Raw genomic sequence first — 21841 nt, 5'->3', positions numbered from 1 at the left:
TATAGAGTACCGAGCCGAAGTTTTCCTTTTTCAAGAAAATTTTAGCATTTCTTTCGGCCAGATGTGAAGCATGATAACCATTGCTAATTGATCCCAACCCTTCCTGAAATTTGCCTTAACCTTGCCACTCCTCCGGGAAGTCCAAAACACCATTAAATTAGGAGGCAACCCTATGATGCTCAGGCAAGAAGAAATAGCCGACTAGTTAAGCTTCTAAGAAAATTTAGATGATACAACATTGTTAAAATGCTTCTACGAGAAGGTTTTATTGAAAATATTCATTTCGAATTTCTATTTGACACTAATAAATATTAATATTGGTATTGGCTATTCGTCAATCCCAACCCAATAAATACATTGGGGATATATTGTTGCTAGGATTCATTTCGAATTTGGATGGTTGGCTTCATAACCGAGCTGGCTATTAATCTAGTTGGTTGGGTCGACTCTAGTTGGCCCTTTTACCTGACCCAACATATCCAAGCTATACCTCTCACTTGCATGCGAAGGAGATGCAAATTGCATAAAGGAACCAATTACATTTTTATAAACTTTATGGATTGTATGTTTTTATAAAATACACAAAATATGGGGCTTATTCCCTATGTCCCGGCTCTTTATCTCATTCTTTCAATTCCTCCTTGATGGCTGAGGCCCTAAGGGTAGGATAGTGGGCCGACTGAGGCTTTTGTCTCTAGCGTAGAGCTAATCACGGCCTGAACCTCCAGCCTAAACTCTATTCCTTTTCAATCGGGCTTCGGGCCTGGTCTATTTAAAATCTGACCTTTTCTGTGCCCAAGCCCAACCCATGGTTAGCTATTAGTCTCGCCCTCTTCAACCATCTCCTTTGACCATGATACATCACCACTAGCCGGTGTACAACATTGCATCCGCACAAAAATCTCACCACCAATACCAACTCCTCTAAAGCTGACTCCGGGTGATTTGGATTCATTTCCGACTAGCCTAACTCGCCTCAATATTTAGGCTAATAGCATTGTTTCTTTCCAAATTAAATAATAAAAACAAAATTCAATTATCTTATCCCATATGAATGATTGCTTAACTTAAATAGGCTAGGCAAACAACATTATCTCATTCCAGCTTAAATAATAAAAACAATGTTCAATTGCTTTAGGAAAATAGAGTTATGAAAAAAAGGAACAATTCTCTTCTAATCTACTTTGGTGAGGAGATATGTGTAACCTCTTATACTATATCTGTATGGTTGTTGATAATAGTAATAGATGTAAGGATGGAAATATACACTAGTCAATTTCAAGAATTCTGCTAATTCAAATTTGAGTCCCTAGTTTCTAAAAATATGCTCCGGCAATCCCATGGTCGATCTTAAATATTTACTTGATGCCATGAATTGTACTTTCTAAAAATATGCTTTGGCAATCCATTTGTAAATAGTTATATGTTCTTGGAGATTTAATGGATGCCAAAAATTTTGCATTCTAAAAATATGATTAGGTAATTCCTAGATAAATGGCTGTTCCATCATAGAGATTTAGCAGATTGCAAGAGTTGTGCTTCTTAAAAATATAGTAATCTCTTTATGAATGGCTGTGTGATCTTGGAGATTTATTCCGACAATAATCTCTTTATGTCACCAAGAATTTGATCCTTTACGACCTCAATAGGAAATTTCTGCAGCCAGATTGTATATGGCAAAGCATTCTCTCTGCAACTGGTCTGCATTCAATTCTTTTCTTCATCAAATGGTCTGCATGCAATTCACCAACAGGATAGTGTTAAATGGAAATAGAATCACACCAAAGAATCTTCCACAGTGATGCGATGACGACACTGAGACTCAATAGGCCATTCTCCATGCACGTCTCTTCTGCAAAAAAATATTTTGCATTAATGCCATGACGACACTGAGACGATATAAGTACCAACATTAATTCTTCTCCATTCCCCATCCATACCCAAAAAAAAAAGATGCAACTTTCTCTCTGCGCGCGCGCGGGCGCGTGCCATGAGAGAGAAGCGCTCCTATCAAGCAGCCGCTCTTACTCGAGGCTGGCGAAGGAGGATCCTGACGAAGCAAAACGGCGGAGGGTGCGGTTCTTAATCTACAAAGTCTTGGAGAAGTTGGAGCAACAGACACGGCGATCACTTCTGTAACAACCCAAGATCTCACCCAAAATGGCTAGCCGGAAGATATTATTTGTATTTCTTATTCCTGTATAAGTACCTAAGATCTACCCAGCGAATAACCGATGTGGGACTAAACACACGCCCGCACGGGTCCTCACATACTTCCCCCGTTCAAGCCCTAACGTCCTCGTCAGGCTAAGGATTTATATCTATTCAAATCTAATCACAAATACCACGATTGGCCCGTGGTCAGCCCCAATAGATCCGTCCTGCAGTATCCCCTAGTCCACATAGGTTATGGACCGGGTCCGCTCTGATACCATTTGTAACAACCCAAGATCTCACCCAAAATAGCTAACCGGAAGGTATTATTTGGGTTTCTTGATCCTGTATAAGTACCCAAGATCTACCCAGCGAATAACCGATGTGGGACTAAACACACGTCCGCACGGGTCCTCACAACTTCCATCCAAGTCTAAGAAGAAAATAGGAGCGCAGCTGAAGAGGGCGAGGAAGATGGTGCACTTCATCTTTTCTGCTAAGGCTTGACTTCGTATTTATGAGAAGGTCATGAAGCAACCAAGGCTTTGAAAGCTGGCACTTCATGTTGGGAATCAAAGATGCATTTAGATATTGCTATTTGTAATATGAAATAATAAATATCAATAAAACTCTTGTCTATAATTTTTTTATTAAAAATTAATTAGTGGAAAGCTCGTGTGGATTAAGACGTATGATGCACACTATCTTAAGTATATGGTTTGTTTTTGGGTCTGCGGCGATCTCGTCTCTAAAGAATAACAATCCGGCTTAGCTCGATCCTAGATAGGCTTGATCCAAATAAATGATAAAGCTAAAAGACTTTACCATAGTGTGTAGAGTGTTCTACATCATACTCTCTATATAGTCCTTCAGTGTGGGAAGGATCCACATATATGCCGTTAATTTTTTTTTTTTTTGAAAAGTTCTTTTCTCTTGAAGGAGACGTATGGGTTTTTGCCAATTTGATATTCTATAGGTGGCTATTACATGGAGTATAAGCGATTTGATGTCTAGAAATGTTCTCTTCTCATCTGATTGCAATGGAGCATACTATAGACTTCTTATAAGTTGGAAGAGAACACAAACAACTTAATCAGGAAATTCCCTACATGATTCGTAGTTTCAAAATCTCTTTCGCAGTCATCATTTGGTTTATTAGGTTAGTGTTCAACTCAATCTACTAAGTTTGGCAATATCTTGAGAGTGTTTGTTGATGAAAGGGTTAAGGCAAAGGCGTCTACTAGTTTAATTCAAGAAAAGGGGTTTATTGACCAAAAGAAGAAAAAAAAATGAAGTTGAAGAGACATATAGGGCTCGTTTGGTTCGCGGGAAGCATTTTTTTCTCCTAAGAATATGATTCCTAGGAAGTGATTCCTGAAAAGAGGATGCCTGGAAAAATACTTTTGGCATGTTTGGTTGACAATGGGGAAGTGACATATTTCCAGAGCGCTTATGTTTGGTTGACCATCCACTTTTTTGGAAAAATTATGTGTAAAAGATGGAACCAGATGCTTCTTTAAAAGAAAGCGCTTTGCCTTACCTATAATGCAATTTCTATTATACCCTTAATTAACATTAAGTCATTAATGCCTCTTTAATGCTGAAGAGCTTTTTTAGGAAAAAATAAAAATGAGATACTCTAGTCCCTTGACAAGTAGTTTTGCCACCATCAAATTTGGATCTAGCACGAGTTATGATTGGTAATTAGAATGCAATTGCCTATCTGAAATCCTCAAGTCTCCCTCTAGCGAAAGCTATTTGCTACCAATGAAGTTTAAAATGCGATGCATCTCGCCGTTCTCTTTCTCTGGAAGAAAAAGGAAGAACCATATGCTAATCCTCGCCATTTGTCGATATTTCTGTAAACAAAGTATAACTTATCCTTTATTGCATACTGGTCTATTGAATGATTTATGAAAACTGAGGTTCTGGTCATCTCAACATGGTCACATGAATACTCATATGCTGGACGAAGCATCTTCACACTTCATGTTAGAAGCAACCATAGTTAAATCTTTGGCCTGACAGCCATTCTTAACGTGTTAAGAATGTCGACTATGGTTTGCTGCATCATTGAAGGTAGCAAGTCATTATAAGTCAAATATGTTGCTGACTGCAAGCACATATATTTTCTCCAAAACGTCCATTGACCTACCCAAATCATGATGATAGTGACCAATAATAATTCATGAAGAGAAGGATATGAATAACCATTGTTATCCATAAAAGTAACTATCCAAATTCATACAAGTAAGCACCTAGCAACATACGAAACAAGAAACAACAATTTATATGCAAAACAATGTTTGCATCCATATTTATCAATAAGGCCTACACCAAAAAGCTACCCAATACATAATATCCCAAAAAGATACACAAACCTTTCCCAACTTAGCTACATCCCACTTTGAAACTCTGAGCAAAGAGTTAAAACATATGCCCTTCTATAGTCATTTGGAAGACTAAAAAAGTAATCAGTCTACAGTGGGTCCATTGCAATTTTTCTGCCCACCTTAAGAATCTCAAATTGAGAAAGACCCTGCACCTTCATCACCTCAGAGACCACTGTCATTCTTCTATCTGCAGTATCAGACTCATGCTTAAAACATTGAGCCAATTTCTCAATATGATCTCCAGCAGCTGCCATCATGCCTACTACCTTAGTCATCTCAGATGTAAGATCTCTCACAACCTCAAGAGCCTCATGCCTAGCTTTCTTAGTTCTGGTTGGCCTACTTAGACCTGCAACTTCAGTATTAGTAGCTGTCTGGAGAGTATTCATATTGACATGCTGACCAACAAAATTGCTATCTGCTTCTTGGCTCTCATTAATAGCTGGTTATATGTATGAATATTGTTGCTCCTCCATCTTTATTTTTTCAATAGCATTTGCAGGTGCTTCAGCTCCAATCCCGGTAGCATGATCCCTTCCAAAGATATTAGTCAAGTCCTCAAAGTAAGGAAAAGGCTTTTTCCTTATACCTTGAGCATTTGGGTGACTCTGCATTAAAAAAAATAAGAAAAAGTAACACAACATGTATGAAAGGTATTCATAGAAAAAATAAACAAATTTATAATGCCAATTTATCTTAACCCATTCCTTGAAGGTATCCTCCTCACAGGTCACACACTTGTTGATGTCATCCCACCCAAATCCACTGCAGTTAGGTCCCAACATCTCTGCAGTAGCATTGTATTGTTTCTTCAAAAGCTTGACCCGAGACTCGATATGTGGTGTTGTTTTCAGTCCACACCAAGGAAGCTTCTCTTCTATTAGTCTCTCCAATTGCTGCAAATACCCACTCCTAAAAATTCCATTATTACCCCTCCAACCTCCTCGGGTTACCAACTCAACCAATGCCTCAACAAGCTTTGCATCCTCCACATAACCCTATTTTCTGTTGCACTTTGTTCTCTTGTTTCCTATTGATGCTTCTCCAGCTATTAAGGTGCTCATATCTACATTCACAATCTCATATATTATAGATATACATTTACAATCTTATATATTATAGTTATACATTCACAACCTCACAACATGATCTTACATTTGCATTATCCAAATGAATGGATACAAAGGAACTTTTAAGTAAGAATTTGACATAACACAAGATTATAACATAGCAAGGAAAATATTAAACAACGATTACAGCATAACACATAATGTTCATACAAATATTAAGAGCCCCAAATATTAAACACAACAAAGATCACAATTCTTTTCTCAAATTCTATTATGCTGCCACTCTTCAAACATTTGGGCAGCAAGATTAGCCCTGAATGCATTCCAAGATGCAGATGACTCAATATACTCAATATATGCACCCTGCTCCTGTGGAAAACTACCATGAGAGCACTCCTCCTCATTGTACAAAGCCTCAATAGGATCTATAGACATCTCTTTTCTAATGTAGTTGTGCAGCAAACAACATACAGAAATGATCCTACACATTGTCTTAATAGGGTACCAAGTATTGCTCCTAAGGATTGCCCATCGCAACTTTAACAGGCCAAAACATCTCTCAATTACATTCCTAGCTTTTGAGTGCCTCATGTTATAGAGCTCCTCTGGTGTAGGGGGTTGATGACCATGTCTCCACTCATTGAGGTGATATCTTTGACCTCTAAATGGAGTTAAGAAACCTTCAGAATTTGTGTACCCAGTATCGCACAGATAGTAATAGCCTACTCATTCAAAAACATATAAAAAAAGTGAAATCAGAAAAAAAATTATTTATCCTACTCATGCAAGTAAAAAATAACTACAATATTAAACTTAAAATTACCTTGCGGGACTTTTAATCCATTTCTACGAGAAATGACATCCCTAAGGACTCTATTATCATGTGCTGACCCCTCCCATCCAGGTAGCACGTAAATAAACTGCATATCTTGTGAGCAAACGCCAAGTACATTTGTAGAAAAAAAACAGGGCAAGAAACCCTCCCGGCCTTTGCTTCCTTTTGGTCACGGTTAGACAAAAAACAGGGTAAGAAACCCTCCCAGAACCCCCCAAAACAAGAAAGAAAACTCCTAAAATCATGATATTCTTGCAAATCCTTCACGAACTTTAAACCAGAAATTCCACAAAACAAAAAAAAAACGAGAGATCTTTATCAACCTACGACCATAAAGTCTGCAGAATCCTCCGAAATCGGGAGGAAAACATCGAATCGGAGAGATGAAACTCGACTATCATGAAAAATAGATTGCAGGAAAAAAAAAGTTGAAAGTAAATCAAAAATCTAACTCTGAAAAATAGATTGCATCATGCTTATCTCTTGGATTCGAGAGGAGATTGCTAGAACTCGAATTCCTCCCGAGATGAGCCCCAAGGTTTTCGTCGGAGCTAACACCCCCGAGATCGAGAGAGCGAAGTGGGAAAGAGGAAGATGAGTGGGCTTTTACGATGGAGGAGGGTTTGAGAAGAGGGATCGCGATGGTCAGTGATAGCTAAGGGGCTTTTTAGAGAAAAAAAAATATTTTGATTCATGCCTCACAAGAAAGTAGCTTTTCCATGTTTCTCATGGAAAAGACTTTCCCATGAAATGTGGGATTACATTCACCTGGGAATAGAACTTTCCCATCTCTCTTCTTTGGAAACTCCAACCAAACAAGAGGTACCTATTTACTTTCCCGTTGACCATACTTTCCCCCATTCCTTTTCTGCGAACCAAACGAGCCCATATCTTTTAATGATGATGGGGTTTGGGTCACTATAATAAACGAAAAGCTATGAGTAACAAAATTATGCATTAATGTTTTGGCAAGGGGGGAAAAAAACTAGGATAACCTTAAAATGTTCAAATATGGTTCCTTTTCTGGACCATCAAGCAACCTTTCTTCTGCAGAATCATGCCACATGGTAATCTGATTAAAATTCCATGATCAGACTCCTAAGGTTATGGCACAACTCATTTTGGTAGAATTTCTAAAAAGTAGAATGGACTGGAATCATGCAATCCAAAAACTTTGTTCTTTCATTCCGAGTGCTACCAGTTAAGCTGTTGCCATGCAGGTCCTCGAATTTACACTGCAGACCATGGTGATCAGAGTGGGTCCACATGTCCTCTCCAATCAACCTCACCTGTGACTAATAATTTTTTCATAGACTTCAAGATTCCACAATATAAAGGTGCCAAAGGCTTGTGGAATAATCCTTTTCTTTCCCTCTCATCTTTCTTTGCATTCTTGTTTCTGTATGCCCCAGCGACTCCTGGATTAGATTTGGCAAGATCTATAGACTCGTTTGGTTCATAAAAATAGTTTTTTCCCATCAAAATATATTTTTTGAAAAATTGATATGATGTCTAAAAAAATAATTTTGACATTTTTAGTCGATCACAAGAAAATGGCTATTTCAAAATAATTAATATTTGGTTAAACATCTAATTTTCTAAAAAAATTATGCGAAATATATATTATAATCTTAATAAAAAAATGACCTTATTTATAGAATTTAATGACTTAAAGATAGTTTTGGAAAACAAAATCTAATTTCTAACTGACGGAAAAATAGCCTTTTCATGTTGTTCATAGATTTTTTTTTTCTATAAAAATACTATTTTCATATATCTCTTATTTAAAAACTCCAAACCAAATAAATATTTTTTAATTATTTTTTTACTGACTATATATGTGAGGCCCAATAGTCCCACATCGGAAAGACTCGTTCCAGAGCCTAGGCATATGAGGCGGGTGTCTCCAAATCCTGCAGACGCGATTTGGGTGGAAAACAAAACCGGAGAGGGGTGAAGGACGCTTGCGTGAAGCTCCAGAACCGGACAATATCTGGCAGGGGAGCCCCGTGGTCCCCCCTCATGTGGCCCCATGTGGGCACTAGGTGCCTCACGTGCCTTGCAGAGGTGGGGGCGTGACATTTGGTATCAGAGCCAGGTTCGGCTCTTGTCCGATGGTGGGAAGGGTGTGAGGCCCAATAGTCCCACATCGGAAAGACTCGTTCCAGAGCCTGGGCATATGAGGCGGATGTCTCCTAATCCTGCAGACGCGTTTTGGGTGGAAAACAAAACCGGGGAGGGGTGAAGGACGCTTGCGTGAAGCCCCAGAACCGGACAATATCTGGCAGGGGAGCTCCGTGTTCCCCCCTCATATGGCCCCCACGTGGGCACTAGATGCCTCACGTGCCTCGCAGAGGCGGGGACGTGACATTTGGTATCAGAGCCGAGGACGGCTCTTGTCCGATGGTGGGAAGGGTGTGAGGCCCAATAGTCCCACATCGGAAAGACTCGTTCCAGAGCCTGGGCATATGAGGCGGGTGTCTCCAAATCCTGCAGATGCGTTTTGGGTGGAAAACAAAACCGGGGAGGGGTGAAGGACGCTTGCGTGAAGCCCCAGAACCGGACAATATCTGGCAGGGGAGCCCCGTGTTCCCCCCTCATATGGCCCCCACGTGGGCACTAGATGCCTCACGTGCCTCGCAGAGGCGGGGACGTGACATTTGGTATCAGAGCCGAGGACGGCTCTTGTCCGATGGTGGGAAGGGTGTGAGGCCAAATAGTCCCACATCGGAAAGACTCGTTCCAGAGCCTGGGCATATAAGGAGGGTGTCTCCTAATCCTGCAGATGCGTTTTGGATGGAAAATAAAACCGGGGAGGGGTGAAGGACGCTTGCGTGAAGCCCCAGAACCGGACAATATCTGGCAGGGGAGCCCCGTGTTTCCCCCTAATGTGGCCCCAACGTGGGCACTAGGTGCCCCACGTGCCTCGCAGACGCGGAGGCGTGACATTAGGTATCAGAGCCGAGGACGGCTCTTGTCCGATGGTGGGAAGGGTGTGAGGCCCAATAGTCCCACATCGGAAAGACTCGTTCTAGAGCCTGGGCATATGAGGCGGGTGTCTCCAAATCCTGCAGACGCGTTTTGGGAGGAAAACAAAATCGGGGAGGGGTGAAGGACGCTTGCGTGAAACCCCAGAACCGGACAATATCTGGCAGGGGAGCCCCGTGTTTCCCCCTCATGTGGCCCCAACATGGGCACTAGGTGCCTCACGTGCCTCGCAGAGGCGGGGGCGTGACATTTTTGGTGTGAGGCCCAATTGTCCCACATCGGAAAGACTCGTTCCAGAGCCTGGGCATATGAGGCGGGTGTCTCCTAATCCTGCAGACGCGTTTTGGGTGGAAAACAAAACCGGGGAGGGGTGAAGGACGCTTGCATGAAGCCCCAGAACCGGACAATATCTGGCAGGGGAGCCCCCGTGTTCCCCCCTCATGTGGCCCCCATGTGGGCACTAGGTGCCTCATGTGCCTCGCAGAGGCAAACGCGTTTTCGGTGGAAAACAAAACCGGGGAGGGGTGAAAGACGCTTGCGTGAAGCCCCAGAATCGGACAATATCTGGCAGCCTGGCAGGGGAGCCCCCGTGTTCCCCCCTCATGTGGCCCCCATGTGGGCACTAGGTGCCTCACGTGCCTCGCAGAGGTGTGGGCGTGACAATATATATATATATATATATATATATATATATATATATATATATATATATATATATATATATATATATATATATATATATATATATATATATATATATATATATATATATATATATTGCAAACTAAATGTGTCCTCTGGCTTTTCAGTTCTTCCTTTTTCCCGTGGGACTCTCTCACAATCATTGTATCCCTTTTTCTCACATCTATCCCCTTTTCTCACAATCATTGTATCTCTTCTTCTCACATCTATCCCTTTTCTGAGGAACGTCGGAAGCTTTTGTCACACTAGATTGGATAAAGCAAATTAACATTAAAAATTACAGATAAAAATTGCACAACTGTCTTTGCAGCTGCATTACACGGAAGTTCCCATGTACCATCCCATCCTCCCTCCATACTCCCTCCCATGTAAATATTGGAGATCACTGGCATCCTAGATCATGTGATCAGGATATAGATAATGCCAGAACATTGTGATGATGTATAGCTTAAGAGCTATACTGAACCAAGTCTCTAGCATCTGTTTCCTACTCCTGATCAGCTAGAAGGGGCTGCTTCTTGCCTTCCCACTTATTCAATCTTTTAATGGCTTGTTCCACCTGCATAAGATTGATAGAAGAAATTTAGGGAAACTAATTACGTAGCTATCAATTATGTGTCTGATATCGCCAATATCTTATGTTTTTTTGGAATCATTAGTGGTTGTACATGGGAAGTTGTGAAGTAATATATTCATATATGTTTTATTATATTGGGATTCCAGATTTTTTCGAGAGATGCAAAGCAAAAGCTAGTTCATATATTAGTTTAGGATGGTCACATGCTTTTGAAGTGAAATAGGCTTTTATCTACTCATTATTAAAATGATTTATGGAAAGGTCCATGATGAAATAGTCCAAAAACTTTACTTGCCACGCCTCCTTTGAATTGTCCATGTTGGTGACGCAACAAGGCTTGGTGGTTGTAGTTCTTTTATAAGATGTCTAAAAAAAATTTGTAAAATTTTTAGGGGTTGGCATCACTGATGTCAGTACCATGCTGAAATGAAGAAAGATTTGAGGGTGGGTATCAGCTGACATCGACATTGTTAAGAGCAGAAGAGGCCTAAGCAATCATCTGACTCAGTTTAGGGGTGGTTAGATATGGTTGAAATGAGGCTTGTTGCTCATGTTTATCTTGTCAAAACAGCATTAATGGATTAGTGATGATTTTTATTGGAAGGACACCAATCAACTAAGGCAAAAACAGGAAGGCAAATTAGGATACCTCTTTGTTCCAGTCAGTCCTGAAAGTGACCCACAGCAGGATAAGTGTCTGCATGAATGTTCCCCCAATCATACCAGACCATATTCCCTGCACATAAATATATATTCATGCAATGAGATTCTTGTTTGGTCGATGATATAAGCCATTAAGCATGCCATAAAACTATAGTTCGTGTGCCACACTAGCACAATATCGGTATGGTATAGTACAGAATTTTTTTGGCGTATCGAGTATCGGTACGCCACCTGTCCAGATATTGATACAGTATAGTACGCTCCATACCATCCGGTTTGGACCGGTATGATATGCCATGCATAAAACTATACTATCATAGATTATCGCTCGAAAAGAAAATATTGTGTTGGAAGTTTTGCAGTTGAGTTGAGATCAATTTTGATAGTGAGATTGCTAGAGATTTTACCTTTGCTCCCAAGTTAAACTTGAAGCCAAGAAGAACGCCAAGGGGGATGCCAACAATATAATAGCAGGCAACATTAACATACGCGACAAATGCTTGCCATCCACAGCCAACAGCAACACCTTTTTATCACATGAAGTCCAGCCTGGTTAGCATTTCTAAACAAAAGAAGGAAAAGAAAACAGAGTTTTGTTGGTCTTGCGCAGATTAGTTGTTTGTCTGCTTGCGAAGTTTAGAGACTGTTAAAGCAGTAGGTTGGATTCTACAAATCTCATGCCGATATTATGTCTTAGTCAAATCATTTTACTTCTCTGTAGTCTCTTTTCATATTAGAGTCTACTTTTGTAGGTTTCATGCAGATTCTATCTCCTAGGAAATAACGAAGACTATGTTTAAAGAATGAGAAGTGGTATCATATTAATATTACATACATCTACTCGCATATTCTGTTTTAAAACAACAATCTCTTAGAATCACTTGCTTCTGAATGTCCCTTGTTCAAACTATGGATAAGTAAGTCAAAGGGCGTAAATTCCACTTCTTGATAATTTAAACGGTTTATTTGATTAACTTTTCATGATAATCTAAACTTTAAAAAGAAAAATCAAACTTTCATCTCATCATTGGTTCCTAGAAAATCTCTAATGAATAAGGGCATATTGGTATCGAGTGAGGCCTAAGCGGCCGTTCCATTTTCATTTGTTATTATCATCCTTTAGATTAAAGCCTCAAGAGACAAAATTGCATGCATTTGTTGTTAAAATCACCACTTGTCCCAAAAGCTTAAGCATAAAATAGATTTATTTATATATTTTATATTTTCTTACATTTGTTACTCAGTTTGACATCTCAAACTCACCCATGCATAAAATCTGCTATTGAACTACCTAATGCAAAGAAAATTACTGCTCGCTCTTGTAGAAAAGAGATTGAGTTCGGTATTGTACTACTTGCGAAAATTGTGGCATCTTGTTGATTGACCCCTAGAGAGCTTATACCTAATTGCATTTTGTGGGGATACAACCATGCTACCTTTCCTTAATAATGCTTTACTCAAAAGTTTCTGTGTCTAGAAAAGTTTCATGCATTGTATAAGAAAATATAAAATATATAAATAAATCTACCTCATCCTATCAGCTTAAGCTTTTAAGACAATGATGATTTTAACATAGTATCAGAGCCTAATTAAGCTTTTAGGACAAGTAGTGATTTTAACGCACTGTAGCAAAAAAAAAAAAAAGTTTCATGCATGCCATAATTTAGCTTTGGTTTGATTGCTTGAATCTATAGGGATGGTTGTACTCACCAGATAAGACAGGTTGGATGCCATTGAGGATAAGGGTGAGAGCTAGCAAAGGGGTGAGTTCGGAAACAGCATGGGCCACCGTCTCTCCTTCTGTAAAGATATAGCTGAGGTAGTCACGAAGGCAGAGGATGACCACGGCTATGATCACTGTTATTATAGAAGACACAATCGTCACCACCACAACCGAGAATGCGGCCGACTTTGGATTGCCAGCTCCGAGCTCATTGCTCACTCGCACACTGTATGAGTTCCAAACTAAATCAGTCATTTACCAAAAAGATAATTGAAGATCTGATTCTTTATGACAGCCTCCTTTTTTCTATGTAATTAGTTTGCTGTCTAGTGATACAGTGTTTTCAATTATCGAGGTAAGGGGGGTGCCATCAAAGGCAGCTTCAGTAGGTTCACATTCCGCATTAATTTGATTTCAGTTCAGTTAATTTTTTTTTTTGTATAAAAAAACTTCTGAAGTTAATGCAGAAACATTGCCAAAAAATGAGGGCAATGAATAATAAAAGAAGGGTAGTAAAATGGAATGGTTATTTACTGTAGATGAAAGTAGTAAAACATTTTTGAACCTTGATGTACATGTGTGAGCTATTTTACACGTAATCGCTGAATGATGAGACTAAGACTCGTAATTTGTTTACTTGTCAATTATGCTGGTATGACTATTAAACGGTCGACTTTCTCACAGGTGGAGGAACATAGGACAAAAAAAGACAAGCAATAGTTGGTGTCGCTAAGCGTAAAGTTGCTATCGACGTTATTTTCTTGTCTTATGGGTCAAAACGACATTGCAACCACGTTAATTCTACTGGTTAAAAGAAATAAATACATAATAGACCAAAAAACAAGTGGACAAATGTTAACGTTGGTCCCAATCGCATATCTTTGTTGAATACATATATACATACATATTCATATATATATATATATATATATATATATATATATATATATATATATATATATATATAGAGAGAGAGAGAGAGAGAGAGAGAGAGAGAGAGAGATGTGACCTGGCTGCAGCATTGAACCCAACGGAGATCATGAACACCCACCCAGAGATTGTCATGCTGCATCCACAAATAAACAAACAGCTTAAAACGAAGCTCATTTACAATATAACACTTACAAATGGCATCAGTCAAGAGTTAACATCTCTTATTATATATACTATTAAGAAGTCAGTTTTATTTTATTGCAAAGTCTTGAACTGCCACATGGTTGTTTGATTTGAACCCTGTCGTCCTCACAGCAGCCTTAAGATCCTTGGATCCCATAACTTGCTCCATGTGAAGGACAGGCACTGCTACAAAAAAATAAAAGAAAGCGGTCTAGGTTTTATTAAACTGGCCCTACAAATAAATAAATAACAAGAAAAATCTCCAACCATCTAGTACTCCAAACACTATCCCCAAGGTGCAGTTCCTTTTACCACATGCACAGAAGAAGGCCAATGGCTGATGAGTGAGATGAAATCATCCAGGAATAAAAGCTGCAATAGTTGGAAGGAATAAAAGCTGCAATAGCTTTGAAAGGTGCACTTCCTTTTGCCACATGCACAGAAGGAGACCAAATCGATCACTCCTACCAAGTGCCGGAATCCCATTTTCCAACCAACCCCATCAGATAGCGTGAGATTTTTCCTGTTAACGCCCATCATTTAATTTGGTTCTTTTCAGCGTGGAAGAACCAATGGCCCAGGGAATTTATGGCGGTCACCGCCTGATGAGAGAGATGAAATCACCCGGAAAAGTTGCAAAAGCTGGCTGTGAGCCTGTGACTTGTTTTTACTCGCCACAGCCATGCCGTGCCTGGTGCAGCGTGTGTCGGTGAAACTTCCAATGAAAAAGTTACAATGGCTCGACTTGGACCTAAAGATCAGAGGGTTCTTACCACACGGACAGAGAATCAAGGGCCAACTGGGGGTGTTCCAATAGGCCGGCGATGAGCACCAAGATCTGGAAGTACCAGGTCTCCAGGCAGAGCATCACCGCCGACGCGGTAGAGAGCTTCAGAAACTCCGGCAGGCCGGAGAAGGCCTGTAAGCTGAATCCGGTCCAAGTGAACCGGCACTTCTGGCTCGTGACTATGTACACAAACTGGGCGATGACCACGATCCACCAGCTCAAGCTGAGCACCAGGGATGCCCCCAGGAGGCCCATCCCCAGCTTGTAGACCGCCAGATAGCTCAGCAGCAGGTGCGCCACCACCGTCGCCGTCGATATGTAGGCGCTCGGCGCCACGATGCTCTGCGCCTGCAAGAACTTCTGGATCGGAAAGTTCGCGGCGTATGCAAATATCTGCGGGATCAGCCCATAGACGAAGACGGCTGCGGCTTTGGCGATCTCCGGCGACTCTCCCAACAACACCAATAGCGGCCGGGAGAAGGCGTAGATCACTGCGAGCGGCACGCCGGTCGCCATCAACAGTATCGTCGACCGCTGAAGGTATATTCCGAGCATCTCGTACTTGTGGGCGCCGTACGCCTGCCCGCACAGCGTCTCCACGGCGCTCCCCATGCCCAGCTGTACACGGCATATGCGGACGTTTTGTCAGTGGTGCAATTACGAAATGGGATTGGCTATGGATCACGGTCACGAGCAACTTTTTTTTGGATTTTCGTAAGTTGGGGCCACATGTTCATCATGAGGGTTTCTTTTTCTTCTTTTTTTTTAACCATTCATGATCACGAGGAAAGCGAAGAAAGCCACATGTTCATCATGAGGGTTCCTTTTTTGAATGACGAGGAAAGTAACAAATGCTTAGATTTACGGTCGAATGAATTACGTACCATGAGGCCGTAGGCGAAGACTTGGATGCCGGTGTTGCCGAGGGAGGCGGCGGCGAGCTCGAGGTTGCCGAGGTGGCCGGAGAAGATCTGGGTGGACATGGACATGACGTAGTTGAGCATGTAGACGATCACGGCCGGGGCGGCGAGGTGGATGAGCAGCTTCATCTCGATGATGGTGGCGAGCTGGAGGCGGCGGGCCCACGAGAGCGAGGTGTCGGTGAGGATGCTCTCGAGCCGGCCGCTCGATCCGTGGGGATCATCCATGTCGGCAGCCATTGGCGATGACGACGGGAGGGGTTGGTCGTCGTCTGAGGGCCCAAGGAGTGGGGTTCTGAGTTTTTCTGGGGAGGCAGCAGGGTCCATGAGCTTGGGGAGGAATCAGGAATGGGATGGGCAAGATGACCGCAAGAAGGAGAAGATGGAGGAGGCCTCCAGGGGGGTAATTAAGATATATATGGAAGGAGCCGTGGTCTAAACGTGAGATTTGGGATAGGGAGGAGGGCTAGATTTTTGGAAGTATCTTGTTTGGTTCCGCTTGTATTCTGCGATCTGGGGTATCAAATTTGTCTTTTGAGACTCATCATTGCAACTTGTTCTAACCAATCCTGCAATCCTTAGCTGTAGGAGATGACTGTCAAATTCCACTTAGAGATGGACACTTTGCGCATAGTTGAAGTTTTTTTACAATAATAGGGGACATAAATGTTAATTTCGTTGGGAATTTTAAGTAAAAGGTTACGGCTGGAGTTGAAGATAAGGCTTCTCCTTTGTGTTTTGGCGTGTTTTGGTGGGCTTGGATTTCTGATGTGGCTTGTATCACTCCATGCGTTGGGCGAGGGTTGCTGTCACCTCCCGGTGATTAAGCACCAAGGGATGCCCGCTCATGGATGAGCTGTCGAAGGACCTTCACTGCGTGGAGATGTATGTGGGCCAAAAGGCCTTTCCCTCCTGTGGAAAGGTTGCACAGCAGAATCCGTATGGTATATTCTTGATCTCATATTAACTGTATTAGGTAAGTTTTGAACGCTTTAATAGGATAAAAAAAAATTAAATAATATATTTTTGGCCATTTTTTTAATAAAATTCTAAATTATTATAAAATAGTATTGAAACAGATCCGATATATGATATATACAAACTAAGGGATACTCTAATACAGATATATTTGGATTGGTTATGGTGTTTTTATGATTATATTTGAATGAGTTTAGATCCTCAGCCTGACGAGAATGCTAGTGCTTAAACTGGAAAATAATATAAGGATCCATGCAGACGTGTGTTTAGTCCTATATAGATATATTTGTGAAATTTTTTTAAGCATATGCAAATTATATTTCGAGCGGCCTTGGCACTTTTTTAAATAGTTTTTCTTATCGCGAAAATAAAAATATGGGAACATTTGACTTCTAAAATTGTAAAAAAGTAAGATATGTCCGCTAAATTGATTGTGTTAGGTTTTGTTCCATTTTCAAGTATTTAAATTTTAATTAAAATATTTAAATATTGAAAAATATTTTTTTTCTCATTAATAAAGTAAAGTAATGAGTCCATAATTTTAATCTAATAAAAAATAAAAAAACAAAAGTTGTTATTTTGTTTTTCAAATATCCCTCACTCTATTTGAACTTTAATCATACGTATAAAAGTTTATTCCACTGAATTAGTCTGAATAAAACTGAAAATATTAGCTATGTACACATCTATCTAAACGTTAAGATTCTCATTATTAAAAATTTAATCCTTATTTCTTGATTCTAATAGCGAATAGCCACCTAACATTTGATCATTGGCTCATATTTTTTGTGCACAAAAGAGAAATATCTGAAAACAAATCAGATATCATTCTACATAAAATAAAAATTCAAATAAATTTTTTTTGGTAAATAAAAATATATTTTTCATAAATATAATCAAAGATGAAAAAAAAACGAATGGAACTTCAACGGTTTGGTTGGTCCGGTGAAAATAAATAAATAAATAAAGTGGTCGGATTGGTAAGTTTTTAAAGGACCAGCGAGGTGGTAGGTGAGCGGAGATGGTAGGTGAGCGGACCTGTGGCGGCAGAATCTAAGGCTCGGGTCGCGAGGTTTCCAGAATTGTATATGAATTTGTGTCAGTTAAATTGGCGGGAGTTCGATGAATCAATGCCACACTACGGCGAATACCGTCACCGCTGCCATCAGCATGGCTGTCGTTTTAACCTAAAACGACCCTCCAACCCAGAGTGGCATCTCAATTGGCCGGGCATGGACGTTTGTATATGAATGTATTGATTTACAAATCACAGCAAGATACTTTTAGCAATTACTCGTATTAATCCAAAATCTCAGATATAGATGTACTCATGCTTCGAATCTATTATCTGGCTGTCCACTTAACACGGCTACATGAACTCTAAAGTGATGCCCTAAAAATTACGCAAAATTTAAGATGAACAATTTTTAATAATTTCAGGCTTTATAACTAATGGGGGCTAGAGTTTACTAGTTTCTGATGAAGGAGTTACAATCGGACTCCTTCGAGTTAAATAGGGAAGCTGAGGGCTGTCTAGGCAGGCCTTCGGCACGCCTGGCTTGAGTTACGAGCCAGGTCAGTTATTCTGAATGGTGACTCGGCCACGGTCATCAGTTGGATATAGAGGATCTAAGGGGTGCCGGATTGGGTGGCCTTTCAAGCAATGACGAGGAATGGAGGGACCTTTCAGGCCAAGCATATATTTCGTGAAGCAATGGAGCTTCGGATTGGATGACCGCCTATGTGGCCAGCTATGCGGGTGGTACCCTGTGGGCTGGAGATAGAAAGTTGCTCCGGTCACTTCGAGATATGCTATTTTCTGATTTTATTGGGTGTATTCGTTCTCGCCAGGCATGAGTTACCCGTTCTAGCAAAAAAAAAAAAAAAATTGGGGAGGCGAAGGTATTTCCTTTTTTTTTTTGTTTTTTTGGGCCTATTTAATTATGAGCAGGGCCTCATAGAGATAGATATCCCGGTTTGTGATGGTGCATATATTTCTAATTATATTTATGTGATTAGTTGATAGATTAGCTTTTGTGATAAATTTTTCTAGTACAATAATCTGTAATAACATTATATTTTCAACTATTGTAAGATTTCGAACTAAAGTCTATTATTCAAACCATGTTTTTAATAGCAGCAGCTCGTTGTTTGATCCACACTAATCTTTCATGGTGTGGGAGACTATGAAGAGCTGACTAATACCACCAATATGTGCCAAAGAAAATATGAAAAGTTGAAAACTATAATAATTATATCCTAATTTATTTAAACATCAAGAAAAAGTGACAGCTACAGATATCTAATACGAAACCATATAAATCATAACAAGATATAGATAATAATAATATGACTTGCATCCATTTGACTTGGGGCATATATGAACTAGAATATCTGATTGATGTTAATTATTATTCATAAAAAAGTTGATATGAGTGTTGATAATATTAATATCTAATCCATTTTCTCGACATGATTTCAGACATAGCTCTTAAAAGCAGAGATCAGGCCATATGTCAATCATGGGCCAAAATTATATCACATCATGTTGCATTAACCAAGAAATTGGACCACCGGGTAAACAAAGCGTTCCCTTCCCCACAACCAAACTAGATCTAATCTCTACTCTCTTTTTTTTTCTTCTTTTTCTTTTTTTTTCCTTAGGCAAGGGAAGAGGGGGTAGGAGAACCTCACCCGCATAGCAATCTCCACTTTTTCCTTAGGCAAGGGAAGAGGGGATACTGGAGAGTATTCGATACGGGTAGAACATTTTTTACTCATACCCTCTTTACTCGTGAGGAGCTACACCAACGTGGTAATCTTTTCACGTGTGAGTACGTCACACTAGCACCACCTAAGTATCGACAAATCAGATAGCGACTTCACCGAACAAAGCAGCTGGGGAGCATTTGATCTCCATATTTAATCGACGATGTGCATTACGAATCTGGGCCACTCCAGTAGAATCAAAGCTCTATTTCCACCATGCTACCACCGTAGTGGTTCTAATCTCCACGTCTGAAAGAAAAATTTCAGAGCACGTGTGAGCACTGGATTGCCCATCTTCATGTTATTTTATTCCTAAATTATCGTTCTATCTCTCTCATGACTCCATTTCTTTTATTGGTCGTACTCACACCAACGTCCAGGTTTGATATGTAATCGAATTTCTTCTAGGTGTCGAAGGAACAGTGTGATGAATGCAAAGATGCAATACAAGATATACAACAAATTCTAGTTTAGTAAATTTTAAATCGGATTCTTTTGTTTGTTATGAGCCAAGTTTTTGGCATCAAATTGTAGTTTCTATTGATATGTTTTTATTTTGTTGAGTGTAAGTTTAAGAAAGGAAGCTTTGTAGGAAGGGAAAAGCATAAAAAGAAGGGCGGCACGGGGGGCCTTAGGTTATATTTTTCGCATGGAAGGATAATTGATATTTTTTTCAAGATACCAAGCATTGCAATAACTTTGCACATATCTGAAAGCAGTTTAAGTTTTATATATATCTCAAAGTGGTCTTTGTACAATCCAACAGTTGACATAAAAGAAAGTGAATTAATTTGTTAACTAGTTGGCCTCAAAAGAAAATAAAACAAAATTAATATTTTGTTTGACATTTTTGTTGATGGACAAGTTTGGCCTTGGCATTTTGGCTAGCAAAGAACCCTCATGCTTCAGTACTTTTCCCCCCTTTTTTTCTTTTTTTTGTGGTTGGGAGAGGAGGGTGACTAGGGGACACATAAACATGGATGAGTCCCATATGTCGGGTAGATGAATGATGATGACCCAACGATCTGGAAGCTATCATTTTGACAACTATTTTGGAATCCCCTCCACTCATAACCACGACGGTGTATGCGGAGGGATAATAGTCTCATATTGAATAGATTAAGAATTTTTGTGATGCTTATATATTCTTCTGCCTATCTATGAACATCCGAGTATTAGATAGAAATTTAACATAATATCTAATTCTGTGGTGTTTATATACTCTTGAGTCCATCTATCTAAACACCAAATTCAAGGCTGAAATGGGCCTATCTTCCAATAAATCCAAGGCAGGAGTATCAAAACTTAGAGGAATGCATTGCAGATGACGTGCCCAATAATTAAGCCGGGAGATCAATTTTGCCACCTATCTCGAGCTCTTGGTTTTGGCAAAGCCATTGCACCATCAACTATCATACCAGAATATAATTGCATGCGACGTGATGCTTAGCTACCAGCAATGGTGTGATGGGTCCAATTTCTTGAGCTAGGGAATGCTAAACCAGTGGGCCAATAGAAGAAATTTGCATCCTATGTTATCAAGTTAGAAGAATTATGATCATTAGGACAAATCAAGTCTGTTTTTTTTTCCCTGAGAGATTGAGTGAAGTTTTGTTGAAGGTGGAATCTTTCTTTCTTATCTATGGTGGATGTTACGTAAGTTGAAAACCAAGGGAAATGTAGAGGTGAAGCAAATCGAAAATGCCAATAATATTTACCATTGACCATCTGATAATGTTTGCCACTATATAAAAATAAGGAAAAAAATTATTACGGTAAGTTTATTATAAATGGGACTTGTATGATATCGATTTCCAAGGGTCCTCTTTCTTCTTAAATCAAAATAATAATAAAAATTCTTTCCTTAAGAACAAATTAAGCCATCCGTTTTCATGCAACGTGCAAAGTATGTGCGAAGATCTAGTCTTCTGGACTGCAACCCCATTCATTTGCCATCAGCTTAAACGCTTTCAACTTTCAGCAGGGGCCCAATATTTTGTGAACCTTCGGAAGGATAATGATATGCCTGGTTTTGGCCTTTAACAACAAATGACACGAGCGACTTCATAGCATGGCCTTCCCCATTATTCAGGAGATATACAGATGGAAAAAAACATCCTTTTAGAGGATAACTCGGCTACTGTGATTAGTTGGATCTGTAGGCAG

The 21841-nt window shown here is 40.0% G+C and overlaps 1 protein-coding gene and 1 pseudogene across 1 annotated transcript; both read right to left on the bottom strand.

Annotated features, from left to right (window-relative positions):
• Window positions 1-3965: 3965 nt before the first annotated feature.
• Window positions 3966-6543, bottom strand: LOC149768600 (uncharacterized; annotated as a pseudogene).
• Window positions 6544-10392: 3849 nt separating this feature from the next.
• On the bottom strand, window positions 10393-16606 carry LOC103723490 (protein DETOXIFICATION 40). The gene is made up of 7 exons (XM_008814417.6): window positions 15893-16606; window positions 14995-15626; window positions 14115-14171; window positions 13093-13331; window positions 11790-11908; window positions 11369-11455; window positions 10393-10701 (listed from the first exon to the last, which is right to left on the bottom strand). Exons 1-7 carry the CDS (start codon window positions 16253-16255, stop codon window positions 10630-10632), a joined length of 1569 nt encoding a protein of 522 aa, XP_008812639.2. The 5' UTR covers window positions 16256-16606; the 3' UTR covers window positions 10393-10629.
• Window positions 16607-21841: the final 5235 nt, after the last annotated feature.

The sequence above is a fragment of the Phoenix dactylifera genome, chromosome 1 (assembly GCF_051530095.1).
Source record: "Phoenix dactylifera cultivar Ajwa chromosome 1, Ajwa_hap1_PhDact_Kaust_v1.1, whole genome shotgun sequence".
Classification (NCBI taxonomy): domain Eukaryota; kingdom Viridiplantae; phylum Streptophyta; class Magnoliopsida; order Arecales; family Arecaceae; genus Phoenix; species Phoenix dactylifera.
Note: the sequence above shows the minus strand (reverse complement) of the source record. Positions and strands in the feature narration are given on the sequence as shown.

Excerpts from the sequence above, each read along its gene's own strand:
- LOC103723490 (XM_008814417.6), bottom strand. The coding sequence starts at position 16,255 with ATGGACCCTGCTGCCTCCCCAGAAAAACTCAGAACCCCACTCCTTGGG. Across the intron at positions 15,627-15,892 it reads TCTTCGCCTACGGCCTCATG|CTGGGCATGGGGAGCGCCGT; the intron begins GTACGTAATTCA and ends TGCCGTGTACAG. Across the intron at positions 14,172-14,994 it reads CTTGATTCTCTGTCCGTGTG|CATGACAATCTCTGGGTGGG; the intron begins GTAAGAACCCTC and ends TTGTGGATGCAG.